The sequence below is a fragment of the Accipiter gentilis genome, chromosome 19 (genome assembly GCF_929443795.1).
Source record: "Accipiter gentilis chromosome 19, bAccGen1.1, whole genome shotgun sequence".
NCBI classification, from domain to species: domain Eukaryota; kingdom Metazoa; phylum Chordata; class Aves; order Accipitriformes; family Accipitridae; genus Astur; species Astur gentilis.
This window is the reverse complement of record NC_064898.1, coordinates 16,295,603-16,315,963: the sequence shown is the minus strand read 5'-3', so window position 1 is coordinate 16,315,963 and position 20,361 is coordinate 16,295,603. Positions and strand designations below refer to the sequence as shown.

Below are 20,361 nucleotides of genomic sequence, written 5' to 3'. Positions count from 1 at the left end.
CAATGAATCACAAGAAGAGAGGTTTCTGTTCTCTTCAGCCTCCAAACCTTGACACAAGCTCACTTCTGTGGCAGATTTGCGGCTTCATAGTCTCTATTTTGAGGCCACAATAAGTCATTTATGCAATGTAGGCTGATTGCTTATGCAGTACAAGGCTCTGAATTAATCCCTGAGAGACTGGTTGAAGAAGAACAAACATTTTCTAAGCACAGCCCATGTAGACGGCACTGTGGAGAACCCCCCTCTGCACACAATCAGCTGCTCCACAGCTTAATTCCCTTCACTACAGTTGCTTCCAGTACAAGCCCTACAAGAAGTGCAGGTAGGAGAAGTCGGGTTCAAGGCAAATGAAAGGAGACGTTTCTTCACACAACAAGTGGTTCAGCCGAGGAAATCTCTGCCACATGGCACAGCGCAAGCTAAATTCTTGTACCACTCTGGGTGGCTCCCAAAGCGTGAGGAAAGCTGTTAAATTCGGTGTTCGAGTCCTGTGTTCAGTTTTGGGCCCCTCACTACAGGAAAGACATTGAGTTGCTGGAGCGTGTCCAGAGAAGGGCAACTGAGTTGGTGAGGGACCTGGAGCACAAGTCCTGTGAGGAGCGGCTGAGGGAGCTGGGGCTGTTTAGTCTGGAGAAAAGGAGGCTGAGGGGAGACCTTATCGCTCTCTACAACTGCCTGAAAGGAGGTTGCAGCCAGGTGGGGGTCAGTCTCTTCTGTCAGGTGGCTGGAGATAGGATGAGAGGAAGTGGCCTCAAGTTGAGGCAAGGGAGATTTAGGTTGGATATTAGGAAGAATTTCTTTACTGAGAGGGTTGTCAGACATTGGAATAGGCTGCCCAGGGAAATGGTTGAGTCCCTGTCCCTGCAGGTATCCAAAAAGCGCATAGACAAGGTACTCCAGAACATGGTTTACTGGGTATGGATGATGGTTGGACTCCATGATCTTGAAGGTCTTTTCTAACCTAAATGATTCTATGATTCTAAATGGGCTTGCTACCAAGGTAGCACCCCATTCTGGGAATTCCTTGAGCCTTTCCCAGAGGAGGAACAGAGGAACATACAGCCCTGGAGCTTTGTTATTTCATTGGTAGCAGCTAATAGCAGTTGTTGGACATGGGACACTGCCTTGGTTTGATCCTTTGTACATACAACAAAACTAGACTGAATTTGACTAACTTTGACTTTGTCATGAAATCTTATTATATATTAGTCTGTGTGATTAATTGTATTAGTTGGTCCATCACCAATTCCTTCTTATCACACAGGTGCTTCAGGACTGTGATCATGCCTGCAGAATTCTCCAAATACATCAGTCCCAGTGTGTGGCATGTTTTCCAGTCCTTCAGTCCTTCTAAGCTCTTTTCAGGACATGATGGTTTTCAACATTTGATTTCAAGGCTGTACATCACAGCTGGTCACATAACAGCCACAGAGTAACAGCTCTTGCACATCTCCAACACGGATGTAAAGCAAGCACTTTTTTTTCTTGTTCAGCACCATCTCAGACTGTGTTTGTCCTTTTGATTGCAATCACACAGCCTGTTTACAGTGATATCTGGAGACCTATCAGCCATTTCCTTATGTGCTCTGTCAATTTTGTATCACTCTGGTTTCTTAACCAAATTAGACAGTGTGAAGTCAGATGCTTTAAAGGACATTACCTGAACAACTATTATTACCTTTATCAACCGAAGTTGTGGTTTCATTGAAAAAAATACCATGCTAGTTTGAAGAGATTCTTTTACATCAGCCCATGTTGCCTGACATTAATTATATTCCCTTCCTAAATTCTTTATTGTTCAGGCTGTATCAGCTCCCAACTATTTTTGCTGAGCTCTGCAATAGGTCACAAGGGCTGCAATTACCTACTTACTCTTTTAATTTTTGTCATGGCATTAGCAGTCTTCCTTGGAGTTTCAAGACTAAATAAAAAGTGACATTAAGAATTTGGAGAATGTCTCAGCCAGCTCTTTTAAAACTCTTGAAGACAAATCATGTGCATACATAATTCAAAAGTCTATATTTAGGAACAGCTGTTTAATATACTGCTTCACCATAATGATGTTCAGTTCCCTCAGACTGGAACCCCAGAAAAAATTATGTATTTCTGCCTTTTCTGCATTATTTTTATACATATGCTATTTCCACTTAGTAGTGGATGCAAAGGATTCCTTTTTTCCTTCAGTACTAAAAATAATCTCTTCCCAAATAATTATTAATGCTGAGCGTGACTCCACAGCCAAAGTTGCTTGTTCCAAATCCATCTAAACATAGATTAAGAAGCTCACCTTATCCTGGAAGGCAGGCTTTTCCACAAACTGGCTCTGAGCAGGAGACACTTGACTACAGAGAATCTAATTGTCCTAACAATTACGTTGTCCTAACGTAAGCACCTAAATTCAGTCCCTGAGCTGGACAGTCCCTGGGACAGGAGATGCTATGAGGAGTGTACCTGGTTTTATCCCCCAGGGACAATCAGATTCTCCTCCATGTCCTCCCAGGGAGCCTCCTAACTGAATTTAGCTCTGGAAATGAAGAGAAGAAAATCAGTGCTCAGCAGGCAACCTCACGATTAGCCCTGTCTTTGGCTTTGCTAGTGGGTTGTGCATTGCTCACTGCTTTTTGGAAATACTGCAACGTCTTTTCACAGGGGTGATAGAGATGAGGGCCCTGATTCTTCACTCCCTGACGTCAGTACTGAAGAGGAGAATGGCACAGAAATTGGTGTCATTTCAAAAGACCTGGAACAGCCATCTGGGGAGAGCTGGTTCTCTCCCTCCAGCCGAACTACATACAAGTTTGTGGAGTCACTTCACTTGCTGCTGGGATGAAGCCCCTCCCAGGATGACCCTTCCAGCTGTTGAGCAGCCCCCAGGGCTACCATCGCACTGCTCCTGCAAATGCCATGCTCTTTAAAGAGCACAAGTGGTCGGGACATGGGTTGTACTTGTTGTGCAAAAGATGAAGCTTCCTCTTTCTTTGTATTGCTATTTTTATCCTTTTATTTTTAACGCAAATATTTTCCATTCTGATTTCTTCCAGATGGGAAGAAATGCCTTCCCCGGCAGCACTGCGTACGGCAGCTGGCCACCCCAGGCTACAGTGATTTGGAGAAATGCCTTCACTGCCCGATTCACCTGCTCTTGTCTTGGGGGTTTCTTGCTGTGACGTGGCACTATGGGGAAAAGCATAGAGGAATAAAATGCTTCACCCAGTGTCTCCAAGCCCCTGTGTTATTTTATTTAACTTCTTGTCTCTTCTTCCCTGACCTGAGCAAAGCTATTCCCAGAAAAAGGGAACAGATTCCCTGCTGTTACTCCCTTATGCAAGAGTTTCCTAATAGCTCCATCTGGTAGCTTTGCTGCGAGCTCCCAGCACAGCCCTTTCTCCCAGGCTCGCCTGAAAAGCTGCTCTCCTCCTTTGGCTCACTCAGCAGGGACTTGAGATTTGAATGGACAAGTGCTGCCAATCCCACATGTTTCAAACCCAGGAGATGGGACTCCAAATACCATGAGACTGGCAAAGAGTCCATCAGATTAAGAACAACAAGAACAGCCACAAAACAATGGCGATCTACTTATTTTGGAGCCTTTCACAGATGTGGCTGCAGTCATTTCCATTTTCTCTCTCAGGCTAGAAATGGATTGTTTTTAAGTAAAAGCCAAGAATCTCAGTTAATCATTTGATTCCAGGAACGAGCCTTTAAACAACACACCAAATCACAGGATTCCCCAGCAATCTGCCAGGATTGCCAAAGCATTTGTTTTACGAGCGCAGGAGGTACGAAGCCAGGACGCAGGGCTCTTGCTGTGGCACTGCCCTCACCATGGGTTATTAGGCTGGCATTGGTGATGGTTGTGCAAACTGACTGAAGATGATAAACACGCAGGCCTGTTAGAAAGCAGCAGTTTCCAGACTGCAGCAAGCTTATCGCTGCCAGAACTTGTAAACAAAACAAGAGAGTGCATGAACGTTGCCTAAGCAGCCCAACCTGGCCCTTCCACGCGTAGCTGGGCTGTTGGTGCCATGGCCAGCAGGCTGGGCAGAGGGGTAGCGTGTGAGCAAGCTGCACTGGGGAACTCGTTAAAATAGTAATAGAAGCTGAAAAAGTTTTCCTGCAAAGGACAGGTAGGAAGGAAAGACTCAGATCCCTGGCTGAATCTGCAGAGCCAACAGTTACAGAAAAACAAACCAACCAAACCAGCTTTTTTTTCCTCAGTGTGTTGTATACAAAGTTATACTAGAAGGCAAAGGATCCTTTTTATACTTAAATGCGCAGATGCTTTGCAGTATAAAGAACATCCTTGGATCCCATCTGCTGCATCTCCCCCCACCGCCTCTCTCCCCAGCATCTTTTCCTTACTCTGCCTTTTCTCTCAGAACAGCCTCCAGCTAACCAGCAAGGTGAACAGCATGAAAAGACACCAGGCAGTCCTGTGCTCTCAAAACTAGACTCTCCAAGGAGGTGAGGGCACAAGAGCTGAAACAAAGGACTAGTCCTGAAGTGTTGGGCATTTTCTGCCCTGGGCAGTTCTGGCAGAAAGCAGGGGCTTTTAACCTGCTGTTTGACTGATCTGTTGAAATGCTGCTTGTAGAGCAGCACTGAGGCCATGACCATGGCATATGAAACAGACCAAAAATTCAGATGGTAGCTCTGGTTGCCTATGATGGAGTCATGCGAAGTACTTAAAAATCCATATGAGGGTCCTCATGCTGTGCATGAGCTGCCATTCGAAGGGAAGGATAGTTCTCATCTCAGTCTCTGAAGCAAGATGTACCACATACATGACAGAAGCATCTGGATGGAGTGAGGTTGCATAATCAAGAGGACACATCTGTATCAAGTATTTGGGTGCACATCTGCCCCAGGCAGTGCTAATGGGAGGGATACCAGCCCCTCCTTCACCATGTCTGAGAGATGCAGCATCAGCCTGGATGAACCACCAGCTGGTTCTCCAGACCATACACCAGCACTGCCCAGTGGTGGGGGACAGTAAGGCAAACAGCACAGGAGAGCAGCAGCCACCACCCACTCCCTCTGTGGTGATGTAAATGGATACCCACAAAACCAGGCCCCAGTCGTCAGTGCATGCATGGCTCTTCTGGATGGTCTTCCAGCTGGAAAGAAGGAAACAGTTTCATTTAGCCCATGGGCACTTACCAGGGTATTGGTTTGCTTGTTGCATGTTGACCACATTCCTTCTTTGGTCTTTATAGTCTGGTGGTGGTCGTGTCAAGTGTCTGTTCAGCTGATCTTGTGGAGTTATTTTCTCCTAGAGGATTAGAGTAGAAATATATTAATTTGCTTTTCTTTATGCTCTCCTGGCTCTGTGTTTTGCCCACCTCTTTCTTTTCTCAGTGCGTACAAAGCTGAAGCGTTCCTTCCTTTCACCCTGTCTGGTCCACAGGGGAGGCATCTGTGAACCTGTGTCATCACCCACTGAAGTCTGTATGGAAACATTTCTGCTAGTTGTATTGTGTTTGAATCTGGCCCAACTTTCCTTAAAACCACTGAGAGTTTCTCAGATTCTGAGAACATCAGCCACGTCTGCACTGCAGTACAAAGTGTCTTCCGATGTCCGCACTGTCTTGCTTACCGCGCTTATCAGACAGAGGGGCCTGACGGTTCCTCATGGCTCCCTCCCTGTCTGTGCAGCTGGATTTGCTTTCAGAGAATCAGAGAATCACAGAATGGTTTGGGTTGGAAGGAACCTTAAAGATCATCTAGTTCCACCCCTCTGCCATTGGCAGGGACGCAGAGACAGAGCAAACACCCAGGTCTAACCCAAACAGCCGGGATGCAGCTGAGGGGCAACAAGGGTCCAGACTTGCAAGGTCGACACGTGCCCCTTGGCTCTGCCAACGGTCATCAGCCCATTTCACCCATGCAGCCCTTGCAGCGTGCACAGCTGGCAAAGAGGATTTCAGCTTGTCATCCCCATTCGCAGCCATGCCCATCCCTCACTCCTTCCTCTCCTACGTGGGAGGAGCTCCTACAAAAATCAGCAAAACCCTTGCTTTGTCCTGCCCCATGTCTCTCCTCACCGGGGATGCCAGCAGGACACATGGCCAGGGTTTAGCAACGACGGTGCTGGGCTGGTTGGTTTTCACGCCACTCACCATTGCCCTGTGCTTCCCCGTACACGTACGTGGTGCTGTCTTTTCTCTGACACTGGGAGTGCAAGCACTGGGGGAAGGACAGCAGGGAAAGATTGCAGAAAAAGCTGACTAGTAGGGGAGATTATTTTGGGCTTGCAGGGACACATCTCTGGTGAAGGGAAGATAGAAATCCAAGTCCTTGAACTGAAATCTGACTAACTGCCCCGTGTTCATAAAGATCTGGAAAGCGCAAGCCGTGGAGTCAGTGCCAAATCTCTCATCAGCATCAGTGTGACCTGATGCCTCCAGAGGGCTACTGCGCACTCATGAGCAACGACTCCTCAGGATTTGTGGCCCCAAGGCAGGAAAATGTGGGTTTGACCACCTCGGTCACTGGTAAGTCATTGCTGGTGCGCACGTGCCTCCCAGAGTCGTGCTTACTGGGCAGCTGCTGGGCGGGCTTCACCCCTTCTCTGCAACGCACCTGGGTTTCGTGCTGGGCTGCCAGAATGGCAAACGGGCTCGTCAGTGTGAAAGAGTCAGACCCTGGCTGGTGATGGGAGTCCATCAGAGTAATTCGGGGATCTTCTGCCCGAAAAGAGCACGCAAATGGACCTTCTCATAAAACAATGTTTTTTCTTCTGCCAGGAGCACTTTAAAACACTGGGAGAAGAGCCTTTCTTGCGGTGTTTAGGCATTTCTGTAATGCGCTCTGGGAGTGAGGGGTCCGATTAAGATTTCTAAGGCTTGTTTTAACATACCGCTCGACCTGAAGCCTTGTGAAGAAGACAGACAAGTTATCTCCCAGAAAATCCCTGCAATACATGTAAAATCTGTAGGCAGGCTTTGTGTGTATTTCTATGTACGTAATAGAAAACCGAAGGCAAGCGGATCAAAAACCACATTCTGTAGAGTGATTTTAATTTTTATTTTATTTTAAAAAGAGCTATTTGAGCGATTAATTTTTTGCTCCGCTAAAAATTCTGACAGAAAACTACAGCACATAGAGATGACTTGAAACTACAGTTTTCTTCTGTATAAATTAAAAAGTCAAATATTTCCCTTACAGGACAAATGAAATCCTTAATTTCAAACTGAAGCCTTCTAATTTTATTTTTGGAATGGAAATAAATTTGTAAACAAAATGATATTCTCTATAAAGAACCAAATAATTTTTGTTTTGAAAACATCCCCACAAAACATGAATGTTTTTCCACTTGTGTTGTTCTTTAATTACTGAATGGCATTCACTAAATGTGTCAGTATTTCTGACTCTACATCTTTATAGAGAAAAGAAAGTTTTGGACTCAGAATGTCAGGCCAGCACGAATGGGTCTGCCCTGTAGGCTGAGAGATGCAGATTGAGGTAAATAAGCCACAGGCTTGGTGTCTGCTGTCATTGCAGCCTGGGGGAAGCAAAGCAGGTGGTGGTGGTGGTGGTGTCACCTCCATCCTCCCCCAGCACCCTCCCTACAGCCCTTCCCTAGCTGCCGCAGGGCACCCACATTGCTATCGACCGGCCCCAAGGACATGCCACGCTCAGCTCCTCTTCCAGGACTTCTCTCTTCTCTGTGCTTTGGCAAGCAGACCTACAAAGGGACGGTGGACGTGAGGATGCAGATGGCACGTGTTACTGCTCTGGGCAGCTGGGACTCCCCAGCTGTTGCACTGGCCATGGGTGATGGACCACGAAGCACCTTCAGCTGGCTCAGTTTATGCAGTATCAATGGCAATGCCAGTTTAGTGGAACTAAATCAGTGGGTTCTAGCACTTATCACTGCTAACAAGACCACAAATATCCCCCACGCCTCAGAAAATGAGCAGAAACTCCCAACTGGTCTCTCAAATACCAAGGGGGAGAGAAGAACTGGCTAAAAATATCTGGAAATGCAAAAAGAAAACCAGAGGAAGGAGGACTCATGTATGATGCCAGCCAAGCACACAAACTTGTGTTGAACACTAAAATCAATGTACCTGATCCTTGTTTACACAGAGGCTCTTTATACCATGCTGCCTAGGTTAGAGAGCCTGGAAGTCAACTTTCCTTTGTGGTTGAAGCAGCACAGCAGTGCACCTTAGCTTATCTTGCAAACAAAACCACTGAATATATTCACATGCCTCAAATTAAGCATATGCTTACACTGTTCTCATAATGAAACCACAGTAGCTCAGATACTTGAGCTGTTTCATATAAACTGAAGAAGGTTTCAAAAGGGCTTAGCAAAGTGCTGAAAAATATGAGGCACACTCTAGAAGGTCTCGGCATTGCCAAAATGACCTCAAAGCTTTGGGGGCTTTCTTCCCCCTGTCTTAGCTTTCTTTTCTATTGTTTCTATGATAATCTTTTCCATGTAAAATAAGGAATTAGAAAACTTACAGCTTCTGCCAACATCTGCTGCTGTAGAAGGAGTTGTTTTTGCTCCATCATTTGCCGTTGCAGAGCCTGTTTCTTTTCCATCAGTTGCTGATTCAACATTGATTGCTGGGATGAGTTCATGTAACCACTTCCAGTGTTTGGATTTGAGCAAGAACTGGAGCTTGGAGTGGGGCCAGCTCCCTGGCCTACCACAGAGTGTTGATCCTGAAACAGAAGAAATGGCTTGTGAAGGATGAAAATAATAACAAGCATCAAGAAAAGGAAATAATTCTTTTTATGCAATTAGATCAAGTACAGGACACAGCCCACAGACTCCCAGGACAAGTGACCGATACAAAGGCTTTGACAAAATAGAAGGGGATTGAGTAACTTCATCGCGCACGGAAAACTCTGAAAATGTGCCAGGTGGTTCCAGTGGAAAACCTCAATGTTGTACCAGGAGCTTGGGAAACGTTAACAGAAGTAACGGAGCTGTCCTGGGGATCTTTCAGGAAACTTGCATTGGGCCGTATGGCAGTTTGTTTGACCACAAGGGAACAAACTCGGCGTCTCCTGGTTCCTACCATCTGGCAAGCAGCAGCCAGAAGTTACAGACTCATTGCTAAAAGTGGCATCTATTCTTAGAAAATACAGAAGCGGTAAGTGGTTACTTCGCAGTGGGGTGAATGGTGCCGCTTGCATTCGTCCTGTCACCTCCCTGACAAGAGCAATCTCTGAGAGATTGCTAATTGACTCCCATTAGTGGCAGGATTAAATAGGCTTAGAGTTTATCAACTTCCTTGCTAAAACAAACGTGTAACTGGACAGGACTTTGAAGAGCGCTGTAGGGTCTCCCTGGTCTTTGCAATGGATCTAGATCTGCTTCTTCTTCCCTGTGTGCAGCTTCATGAGGAGGGGATGGCAAAAAGTCATCTCAGGAGGCAATGGGGAAGGTACCTGGGGACTCAAACCATGCACATAGAGGGTGCAAATGAACGTGGGATGACGATACGCTGCTTGTTTTCTTTTAGCCATGATTTCCCTCGGCAGCAATGTTTTCTGTCTACTTGCTCCACTAGTGTTTGGTGCTTGGGCCTTTACCAAATGTACGAAATAGCTTTCTCGGTCCACACACGAAAATACTCAGCCCATGTTGGATCACTTGATAGTCAAGTATTCCTTAGCCACATAGCTACAAAGAAAACAGGGTGCACTGGAGAGGTCACAACAGTCATGAGAAACATTGGTTCTCTGACTCCACTTTGTTGCAATTCGCATAGGAACCTAACCACATAATTCTGTATAACCTAATATGCAGCAGCATTTTTGCCCTGCAATAGAGGACTCCACAGCTGGAGTCTGATGCTCCCTGTTATGCAGCAGTTCTCTCAACACCGAGGTGTAGTGCCAGGGTCTGGTCTACAACCTAGGTAAAGCTCTGCTCCATGGCCATTGCCTCCCATGGCATCCAGGGAAATATGGACTGACCAACAGGGAAACAAGAACTGGCCAGGCGTAGCCTGCCCATGTCCTGAAGACCACAGAGCACTGATGCTCATCGCTTTGCAAACTCCAGAAAAGCTCATTTCTGTGCCTTAGCTTTTGCACCCCCCCCCCCAATAACACACACACACACACACACACCCCACACACACTACAAACTAATCCAACTTATCTTTCTACCATCTGGCATGGAAGAAACACAATGATTGTTATGGGTATTTCTATTTTAAAATAATTCTGTGGCTTTTAGATGGGGCCACATGAGTGCGTAGCTAGATAGATAAAGTATTTGATGACTGTTACTGAAATAAAAACCATGACTTTCTTCTGGAGCCACCTGCAGCCCCCAAGGCAGTGTTTCAAACCCACCCTTCAAAATTTATTGGGCTCTTACACAATTATATCCCGCACACTTTCTTTCAGTTCCAGAAGGAATCCAGGATTGCTCGGCACTGCCACATTTTTTAGCCCTTATGTTAGCTGCAAGATAGAAAATACCTCCTCTCAACAGACCTGCTTGCCAAGTTGTTGCGCAAACTTTTTTGTCTTTCTTAAAATATTTTGAAAAGAAAAATATGTTACAATAAATTGGCTTTGACTTCTATATTCAAATGACAACTCTAGCTTGAACCCAGCCACATGTTACATCCATTAATAGAATTCATCTGTTGTGTTTTTGCACAGATAATGCAGGCTCCCCCAAATGTGCTTTCATAGTCCTGCGTAAAAAAAAAACACAACAAAGCCCAACTTTTTCTCTCCCTCATCCCCTGCCAGCCCATATAAGCTGTGGGGAGGGATTTTGTTTTAAGATAAACCGTGTAGTGTCCATTCACGATACCTATCAAAGAAAGCTCTTCTGTAATAGCAATTGGCACAAAACACCAGCTGCTTGGCAAACAGGCCCTGAGAAAACAGTATAAATCATCAACTTGGAGCCAGTTTGGGGTTTTTTTGCATTCGGTCCTTTCTCTGCTCTTCGTGAAATGTCTGTGTGAGCCTATGAATCTATGATGTGTTACTTCTCCTGCCTGCTGATCCCCCATCGGCGGCGATGAGATGGGAAAAGGAAGAACAGTTTCCTAATTCAGGAGATCGGCTGTGCAGCAGTTTGACCCTTTGTGAACCGGTGCTATCGAGCCTTATTCCCACCCTGCCTTTGCATCACTGCAAATCAGAAGGTAGAAGGGCTGCACTTCTGTCAGGGACGTGGGGCTCTGTCCCTGCACTTGGACAAAGCACACTTTCCGACATCCCAGCCGAGGAAGTGCAGATTTGGGTTGGAGCTACCCTGCTCTCATTGAACTGTGTCATCCTGTTCTAAACCTGGCTTTACTGCAGCATCTTTACTACGACTCCACACATCTAAAGCTGCCAGTGGCCTCCTGAGCTTCATTCCCGGGTTCCCATGCCTGCGGTTTATGCACTTTAACTTTAGAAACCCCTAACCGAAGAAAGCCCGGAGGGGGACGTGCGTGTGCCCTCGCCCAGGGGCGTCTCTGCCCAGCAGGCTGCAGGGGCAGCCCAGCATCCCTCCAGCTGGGCAGCCCCATGGGCTTGCCTGCAGGGTGACACCGTGCAGTTTCCCTGCATGGGGAAGGTAACCTTCTTTCCACTTTGCCTCCAAGGTGATGCAACTGGGAGCACATCCCTGCAGCCAGCCGGGTGCCAGGGACGGGCTGGAAGCATCGCACCTCTGAGAGGTACAAGCGTCCATCCGGGTTCGCCCCCAACTCCCGCTCCACTTGCTGGCACTGCTCCTGCATGCCATATCCCTCCAGCCCTGCGGCCCGAGCGGGGCCGTGCCCGGTGCCGGCTGGGGCCGGGGCAGTGACCGAGGGCTCAGCTAGTGTTCACCACGCACCACAAACCCCCATCTGCTCCCCTGGTGCCGAAACTCCAGCACAGCGATGCTCTAGGTGCAAAGCAGGTGTGTTGCACCCTGTTCTCTGCGGTTACAGTAAAGAGAGGCAGAGTCAGTGAAAGCTCCTCAGAGCTGGTAGCACAACTAGGGTTTTGTTCATCAGCGTCACAAAGAACATTATGCTCAAATGTTTAAATTAGCAGTAAATCAAAGCATTTAAGACTGAGTTTGCCTTTCACTGTCTCTGCTGCAGCAGACTTGTGCTCATACAAAGGGAGTTTTTGGCTTCTAACACACATATGGACTTTCTGAATTAGATTTTTCTCTTTTCTTTTCTTTTCTTTTCTTTTTTCTTTTCTTTTCTTTCCTTTCCTTTCCTTTCCTTTCCTTTCCTTTCCTTTCCTTTCCTTTCCTTTCCTTTCCTTTCCTTTCCTTTCCTTTCCTTTCCTTTCCTTTCCTTTCCTTTCCTTTCCTTTCCTTTCCTTTCCTTTCCTTTCCTTTCCTTTCCTTTCCTTTTTTTTCTTTTCTTGCCTTTCCTCTTCTCTTTTCGCTTTTCTTTTTCTCTTTTCTTCTCTTCTCTCCTCTTCCCTTTCCCGCTCTCCTCTCTTCTCCTCTCCTCTCCTCTCCTCTCTTCTCCTCTCCTCTCCTCTCCAAAGCTTGTCAGGACCCCCTGAAAGCCTTTTGCAAGCTTGTGGTTCTACATTCCTAGTTCAGAAGTGGTTTAGGGACACTTGGCTGGAAAAGGATGTGCAAACCTTTCGCCTCTTTCTCCTGAAAATGCCTTGAATTGATTAATAATTTTGGTGGGGCAGAAGGGAAACAATGGTCAATTTTTTACTAAACCACAATGCCTGCAGAGGCAGTTCGCTTCCCCGCCAGGAACACTGGCATCTGTGTCACAGGATGGGCTTCTGCTTCTTGCAGATTTTCCCTGGAAAGGAGGGGGTGAATTTTTCACCCTTTCTGTTCCTCTGTGGGGCAGCTCATTCTGGGCCCAGTGTCAGGTCAGGAGTGACAGCGCTGACTTTCACTCTCCTTTTGCATTAGTTCTGGCTTAAAGAAACAAAGAACTAAAAGAAAAAAAGGAAAACGCTTCAGATCCATTCACGGAAGCCTGCTCAGCGACAGATGCCTGCCTTAGCAAAAACTGCTTCCAGGGGAAGAGCTGTGCAAAGTTCTGTTCGTCTGGTGACGAAACCTATGCATGATGTTCCCCTCATAAGCAATTTGATTCAGTTGCGTTAATTGGCATCACAGGCTACTTAGAGTGAGGATGGTGGAGATCAAGGCACCTTTGTGGGTTTCTTCAGGGACCGGTGGCTGTCCTGACCCTATGAGCTTCTCAAGGGCATTATGCTTTGGCTGCGAAACACCCTGGACACTGAGCACTTGGAGGAGGAGGGCGAGGAGGAGGAAGTGAAGGACTCCAAGGAATGGCTCAACGAAGTCCTGCGATACTGTTCCAGGGTGGTGCAAGGCTGGTGGCAAAGCCCAGACCCCCTGTGATCCCCTGGTGTGAACCTCCACCGCCTCAGCTGGCACGCTGCTTTCCACAGACAGAAACTGAGGTTCTCCAGTAGCCCCTAGGGCCAAGCACGAGGCAGTACCCAGGCTTATTGAGAAGAGTTGATCTCACTCACGCAACTTTAGGAAGCCAAGCACAGGGTGCTCTGTTGAACAGCCAGTCTTAGCACCCACCAGCCCCCTTCTGAGCCACCTCTTTTCTGCTACATCTAATGCAAGCAGAAATATCCCTTTCTGCTAAACCTTGGGGTTTCCATGGACATCTGAACTCCAAGCACTACCTGCTTGTGTCCTTGACTCAGACAAGAAAACAAAACTACAGCAGGACCACGGCAGAGTGCCTATCAAGTAAGAACTCTTCTAGCTACAGTGAAAAAGCTAGAGTTTTCTTATTTTTAGGGATGACTCCCACTCTTGACTGGAGCGCAGAGGGCTGCTTTCTGTGCCAGTGTACACTGCAAGAGCCCCAAGTAGTTCCTGAGGTTACACTGATCTGTAACAGCTGAGGATCTATCTAAGTATCAGGGCTGGAAATAACACAGCAATGCAGCCAGCCCAGTTCTCCCTTGCCTTATTGCTTGTTTGGCCCAATGGGGGAGGAAAGCAGCATCTTCCTGAGCACCTCAAACTCATTCAACCTTTTTTCGTATCTGGAAGAGACAGCATAAGAGTGAATCTCCTCTAAGTTTAGGTCTCTAACCAAAAGCTTAGATCAGATGCTCTCTAAACTGCCTACTGGAGCTCTCCATTCACTATACAGAGGGACAGGGCTGTATAATTAGGCTTTAGGTGCCTAATTTAGACAACTAAGTTAGGAGCCCAGATTAGACGATAGGAACATGCCCTTACACTCCTCATTGTAGATGCTTCTAGTCACACTTGAGTAAGATGCCTGGAAGAGCGAGCATGAACACCCCTTGATCTGCCAAGCAATAGTGGATCGCTTTCTAATGGTGTTGTATAGAGTGACCTAAAAGCCTTGCAAGTTGATCATGCAGAAGATATGGTTATAGGTTGAATTTCTCCTAATACCATGCTAGAGGGTAGTTTTATGCATTCCAGCAAGATTGCTTTCATATGTATAAACAGCATTTGAAAAACCCAAATATTGCAAGATCCCAAGACCTGGTTTTGCTGTGTCTAATATCCAGAGATACAGCTGGGTGAAGACTGCAAAATATTTCCCTTCAGTAGTTTTGTGGAGTGTTTATGAGAAGTTGGCTCAGCCACATGGGACTGTCTTCTCTGTTTTTCTCCTGTGAACATCTGAGCTCTCAGGACAAAAATTTCAGGGCCAGCCATGTTTCCAAGGCACATACACAAGGAATCACAGACACTAGCATTTGCAATTTCACAAGCCCAGGCTGTCTGCCAGAAATACTTGTGCCTTCATCCAACCAGGGAAAAGAAGCAAATACTGTGTCACTCCTCCAACAAAACAAGCGGTGGAGCTCGAAGGGGAAATGCGGATGAATCCCTTCAGATACTACGAAGCTGGAAACAGTCATGACAGTAGGGAGCACAAACCTGATTTCTCCAGCCTCACGGGTGTGAGTCACCCGTTGGAGTGATAGGTTTGGATATCAAGTGATGCAGCAGATACTCAACATGCAAAGGGATAAGTATTTCAGCACACACAACTGCTGCAGCTCTCATTGGGAGAGCCAGGGAGGCCAGGCTTCTTAAAAGGCCAGTGTTTTGGACACACTGAAATTTAGGTGGATGCCAGAACTATTTTCAGAAATAGGTAAATCCACTACTCAGTGTTGCAAAAGTTTATACATAAAAACAGTGAAAAAGGTCACTGTGCACAATCTCCTAGGTAAAAAAGGGTGATCGAATACCTCAAAGGAGCCAATCCCCACTATTGGTGAGAAACCACAAGCAAGAGACTTTGACAGATAGTTAGTTATTTGTGCAGTTCTTAATAGAACCCTTTTATAGCACTTTGCCTTTTCAGCACCAACAAGGAAGCTGCTCACTCCTGAGACCCTCGTGAACTGATTTTCAGCCGTTAGTGACTTATTCGTAGCCTTGTCGTAATCCCTGGCTGGAAAGCTGCACAGCCCTATAGCCACTAGCAGGCACTCTTATAACAACCTTCCCATCCCAACTCCTTAAACTTGGGCAAAGTGGGAGCCGCATCTTGCGGGGTCCGAGGCTCAAACTCACCGCTTGCACAATCACATAGCAACAGACCCAGGAACAGTGCCTCATTACGAGCCCTGCCTGACAATCAAGTCTTTAACGAGAACAAAGGTTGACAGTGATTAATCATTAAGACATTTCTTGTTCCTTGCTGCACGTGTTGGAGGCAGCCTCCTGCCGAGGCAGTCTGGCAGATTTCCTGTCTGTGCTATACCAGGGCCCGTGTCCGGACACACAGAGATGTCTTTTCCCAAAGCCAAGCGCACAGATGAATGTCTTGTCTCCGTTTCTGAGCACGGCAAATTCGGAATGCATGTGCATTCTGCAAAAATAATAAACCCTCAGCTGTACATCTGATCGCTGTATATTCAGGCGAAACGACCTAAAGGGGATTTGTTCACATCAGAAATTTTCCCAGAGACTTCAAGGATGGATTATCCGTATTTTACCACGTGCACCGTGATGAACTTTTAATGTGATCTTCTGGCATAATGTATATATGAAGGTCTCCATTTTAGAAATATTTTGTTTATTTGTAATGCAAATAACATGCACGTGTTGAAAGTTCAACAGAAGAGGTTATTGTGAAACGTCTGCATCAGAACAGGAATGTTGGCTCCATCGAAGTCGATGGCAAAACTCCAACTGACTTCAGCAGGGCTAGAATTTCCTCCCAGGTCTCCCTCCAGCCACAGGGGCACAGCGGCACTCTTGGCTTGGAGTGACCTCAGCTTACACCTTCTGGACAAGATACCTGGTTCAGAGAGGCACCAGCAAAGAGCCTCGACTAATGTACATGGCTACAGACTATCCTGAGGTCTGTATGGAGCTCTGGTTTTAAATGCCAATAAGCATGAATGATGAAGACTCCCATCAGGTTTTTGACAAGATCAGAGACATAAGGATTCGTTCTACTTTAGCATTATCATTTGCAATGGCTGTAATATGCAATATCCACATTGCAACAAGCCAAGCCCTTTAGTTTCTCACCACACAATTGCAGGAAACCAAATTAGAGAGGTTTAAGAAACTGCCACTCCTCTAGCTAGAACAAGAGCTGGTGTGAGTGGACCTGTTTTGTGTTGTACTTCAGGACAAGGTACATGCACGCTTGCAGGCTCTGTGCCTCCGCTAAGGAGTGCTAATTTCCAGCTGAGGCAGTGAAAACTTCCTGAACTGATTGAATTAAACACTTGTGATTATCTGTCTGTATCTTTAGTGTGGGCATATATTATCTGTCTATATGTATACCTTATTCACCTAAATGTCCTTGTCTCCTTGCCATATGTTTATTATCTTTCTCCAAAATTATCTACCCTGAGGTTGATACTGAGCATGGAAAGTTTCAGCCCACTTAGGAAAACTATAAGCAATCAAAACCAGGGTCTTGTAAGAGGAAACAGTGGATGAATTCAGTAATAGGTGGCACTCTCATACGTACATGCTTATATTTAAATGTCCAGTTTACAAAGCAGTGCTAAAAATGACACTGAAGTCTTAGATATAGCAGGCTTACATATAATGTGTCTTTTTTGGCATGTCAACCTCACGCCTCATCCTCATGTTTCCCCCCCACCCCGTAGTGACTCTGACAGTCCTACTAAGCCAAGGGCATATGGGCACCATAGAGGGGTGTGTGCTCCAGAGGTCCCTGAGCGTGTGGAGACCTGGGCTGCTAAGATTGCATGGAACAGTGCCAAGTGAACTAGCAAAGTGTGGAATATTTATTCTCAAAGGCCACTATTTGTTCTCAAAGATAAACCATGCTGAGGGACATTTAGCTCAGGAGGACGCTGCATGAATGCAGACATCTTCCTGACCTGAACCTGCCCAGTGTTGTCACTGCATTTGCAAAACTATTACTTTCTAACAGATCTAATGGAAATAGAATAAAACAGTCTGTGCCTTTACTTCTTGATCATAAACACTAATGCAAAATTCTATAGGAAATTACTGTATTTTTTTTATCCTCTTGATTTCCATGCTATTCTCTAGTTTCTTCAGCTTTTCCCACTGGCATTTATCTAGGTTTTCTTTGCATCTTCCCTATCCCTCCTCATATAGGATTCACCCTCCCTATTAATTGTCTATAGTCTAAACACATTTGTGTAACTTCTAAATAACAACCCCTAAAAAAAAAAAGAAAAAAGGGATGATGACATAATGTGAAATTTTCCTCAGGCAATAAACCAAAGCAAAGCAAACACCGTAAAATGCCAGTTTTTCTGTGGGAGGTTATGGGGGAGCAGGCAACCTGTACGAAATATTTAATGAAGAGAGAAAAAAATAATTAAACACAAAGAAGAACAACAACAACAGAAAAACCACATCACTGGGACCAAACACTTGAATACAAATGGGCACAACATGGGTGACATGACTGTCAGAGACACATATTAAGATCAAAGCCCTCCTGCTGAGAATACACAGCAAGAACATGAGCATCCTTAAACCAGAGCCTCCTGGGATCCGCTTTCTAAACCAACAGCTCTGAACTCTGATGGAAAACAATGCCGAATACTGAAAAGCAACGTGTGAAGAATGGCTCTGACCTGCGTCTCCATGCGCTGATTAAAGCCGCGGGTGGGACATGCGGTGGGACAGGACCTCTTTGTTCCAAGTTACCCGTCCTGGAACAATGACTGATGCTAACCAAAATCAGCATCTGGGGTTGGGGGCCAAGTGTCACTGGGCACAGAAGGGGTGGGGGAGACAACAAATCATTCCCCCACTGTGACAGCCCACGACATTGGTGCGAGTGTACAACGCGGGGTTCAACGGAACAGATCTAACTGCCCATCTTCTCGCTTTGAAATGAGTCCCTAGCACACAACCCCAACTGCAGTCTTCCCTCTTCTTGCCAAAGGACCTTCTCCTTCCTTTATAACATTCACTGCCTTTGTTATAAAGCAACTTAATTTGATGGGTGCTAATTTGCAGGAATTGACATAAACCTTAGGCTCCTGCCATCCCCTCGCCCTCTTGATGAGTGGGATAAAACGGTGCCAGTGGCCACAGCAGCCTGAGAGTTTGACAAATCTACCTATCCTTCATCTGTCTGTGCCAACAGCAATTTCATTAAAATGTGAAAACACCAGGTTTCCTAAAGAGCATTTCCGGGATTTGCCTCATTTTTCACTATGAATTCAAGGTGTAGGAAGCAATGTGGTTTTATCGGGTATCCCAGCAGCTCTGAATACTTCTTCTCTGGGTCAGGCAAAGAGTAAAGCCAGGACCCTGAATTTTAGGAAAGCAAAATTCCAGCAGTTCAAGGAGTTAGCCAATAGGACCCCTGGGAAACTGCCCTCAGGGACAAGGGAGCAGAACAGGGATGGCAGACCCTTAAGGATGCTTTCCATAGACCGCAAGAGCTCTCAATCCCCAGGTGTAAGAAATCAGGAAAGGAAGGCAAGAGACCAGCATGGATGAGTGGAGACCTGCTGGTCAAACTAAAGGGCAAGAAGGAAATGCACCGGTGGTGGAAGCAGGGACAGGTATCCTGGGAAGAGTATAGGGATGCTGCCCAGTTATGTAGGGATGGGGTCAGGAAGGCCAAGGTGTGGCTGGAGCTCAATTTGTCAAGGCACACAAAGAATAATAAGAAGGGCCCCTACAGGTATGTCAGCCAGAAAAGGAAGGTCAAAGATGAGCAAGACTGGCAAAATGGTAACAACAGGTGAGGAGAAAGCTGAGGTACTCCACAAACTTTTTGTCTCAGTCTTCACTGGCAACCTCTTTTCCCACACCTCTCGAGTGGATGGACTGCAAGACAGGGACTGGGGGAGCAGAGTCCCTCCCACTGTGAGAGAAGATCAGGTTCGTGACCACCTGAGGCACCTGAACATACAGAAGTCTATGGGACCTGACAAGATGCATCCCAGAGTCTTCAAGGAATTGGCTGAGGTAGTTGCCAAGCCACTCTCCATGGTGTTTGAAAAGTCACGGCAGCCAGGTGAAGTCCCTGGTGACTGGAAAAAGGGAAATATTGCACCCACTTTTAAAAGGGTAGCAAGCAGGACCCTGGGAACTACCAACCTGTCAGCCTCACCTCTGTGCCTGGGGAGATCAGGGAACAGATCCTCCTAGAAGCTCTGCTAAGGCACATGGAGGACAGGGAGGTGATTCAAGACAGCCAGCATGGCTTCACCAAGGGCAGGTCCTGCCTGACCAACCTAGTGGCCTCCTATGATGGGGTGACGACATTAGAGGACAACGGAAGAGCTACGGATGTCACCTATCTGGACTTCTGTAAGGCCTTTGACACGGTCCCCCACAACATCCTTCTCTCTGAATTGGAGAGATATGGATTTGATGGATGGACTGTTCAGTGGATGAGGAATTGGATGGATGGTTGCATCCAGAGGGTTGTGGTCAACGGCTCAATGTCCACACGGAGTTCAGTGACAAGTGGTGTCCCTCAGGGGTCCGTACTGAGACCAGTAGTGTTTAATATCTTCAGCAGTGACACAGGCAGTGGGATTGAGTGCACCCTCAGCAAGCTTGCAGATGACACCAAGCTGAGTGGTGCAGTTGACCCACCTGCGGGATGGGATGCCACCCAGAGGGACCTGGACAAGCTCAAGAAGTGGTTCCATGTGAACCTCATGAACTTCAACGAGGCCAAGTGCAAGGTCCTGCACGTGGGTTGGGACAACACCTGGTATCAGTACAGGCTGGGGGATGAAGGGATTGAGAGCAGCCCTGCCAAGGACTTGGGGGAATTCATGGGTGAAAAACCAAATAGGAGCCAGCAATACGCACTCGCAGCCCAGAAAGCCAGCCATATCCTGGGATGCATAAAAAAGAAGCGTGGCCAGCAGGTGGAGGGAGGTGATGCTGCCCCTCTGCTCTGCTCTCCTGAGAGCCCA

The 20,361-nt window shown here is 46.6% G+C and overlaps 2 protein-coding genes across 2 annotated transcripts in view; both read right to left on the bottom strand.

Annotated features, from left to right (window-relative positions):
- The window catches only part of CCDC82 (coiled-coil domain containing 82), a 426,644-nt gene that overhangs the window by 188,354 nt on the left and 217,929 nt on the right, over window positions 1–20,361 (bottom strand). The gene's annotated exons all lie outside the window — the stretch shown is intronic.
- Window positions 1–20,361, bottom strand: part of MAML2 (mastermind like transcriptional coactivator 2) — a 220,219-nt gene that overhangs the window by 5,692 nt on the left and 194,166 nt on the right. Inside the window, exons 3-4 of the mRNA XM_049823520.1 lie at window positions 8,476–8,679; window positions 5,161–5,272 (exon numbers count right to left, since the gene is read on the bottom strand). Coding sequence (XP_049679477.1) covers window positions 5,161–5,272; window positions 8,476–8,679 — 316 coding nt within the window. The remainder of the gene's footprint in view (window positions 1–5,160; window positions 5,273–8,475; window positions 8,680–20,361) is intronic.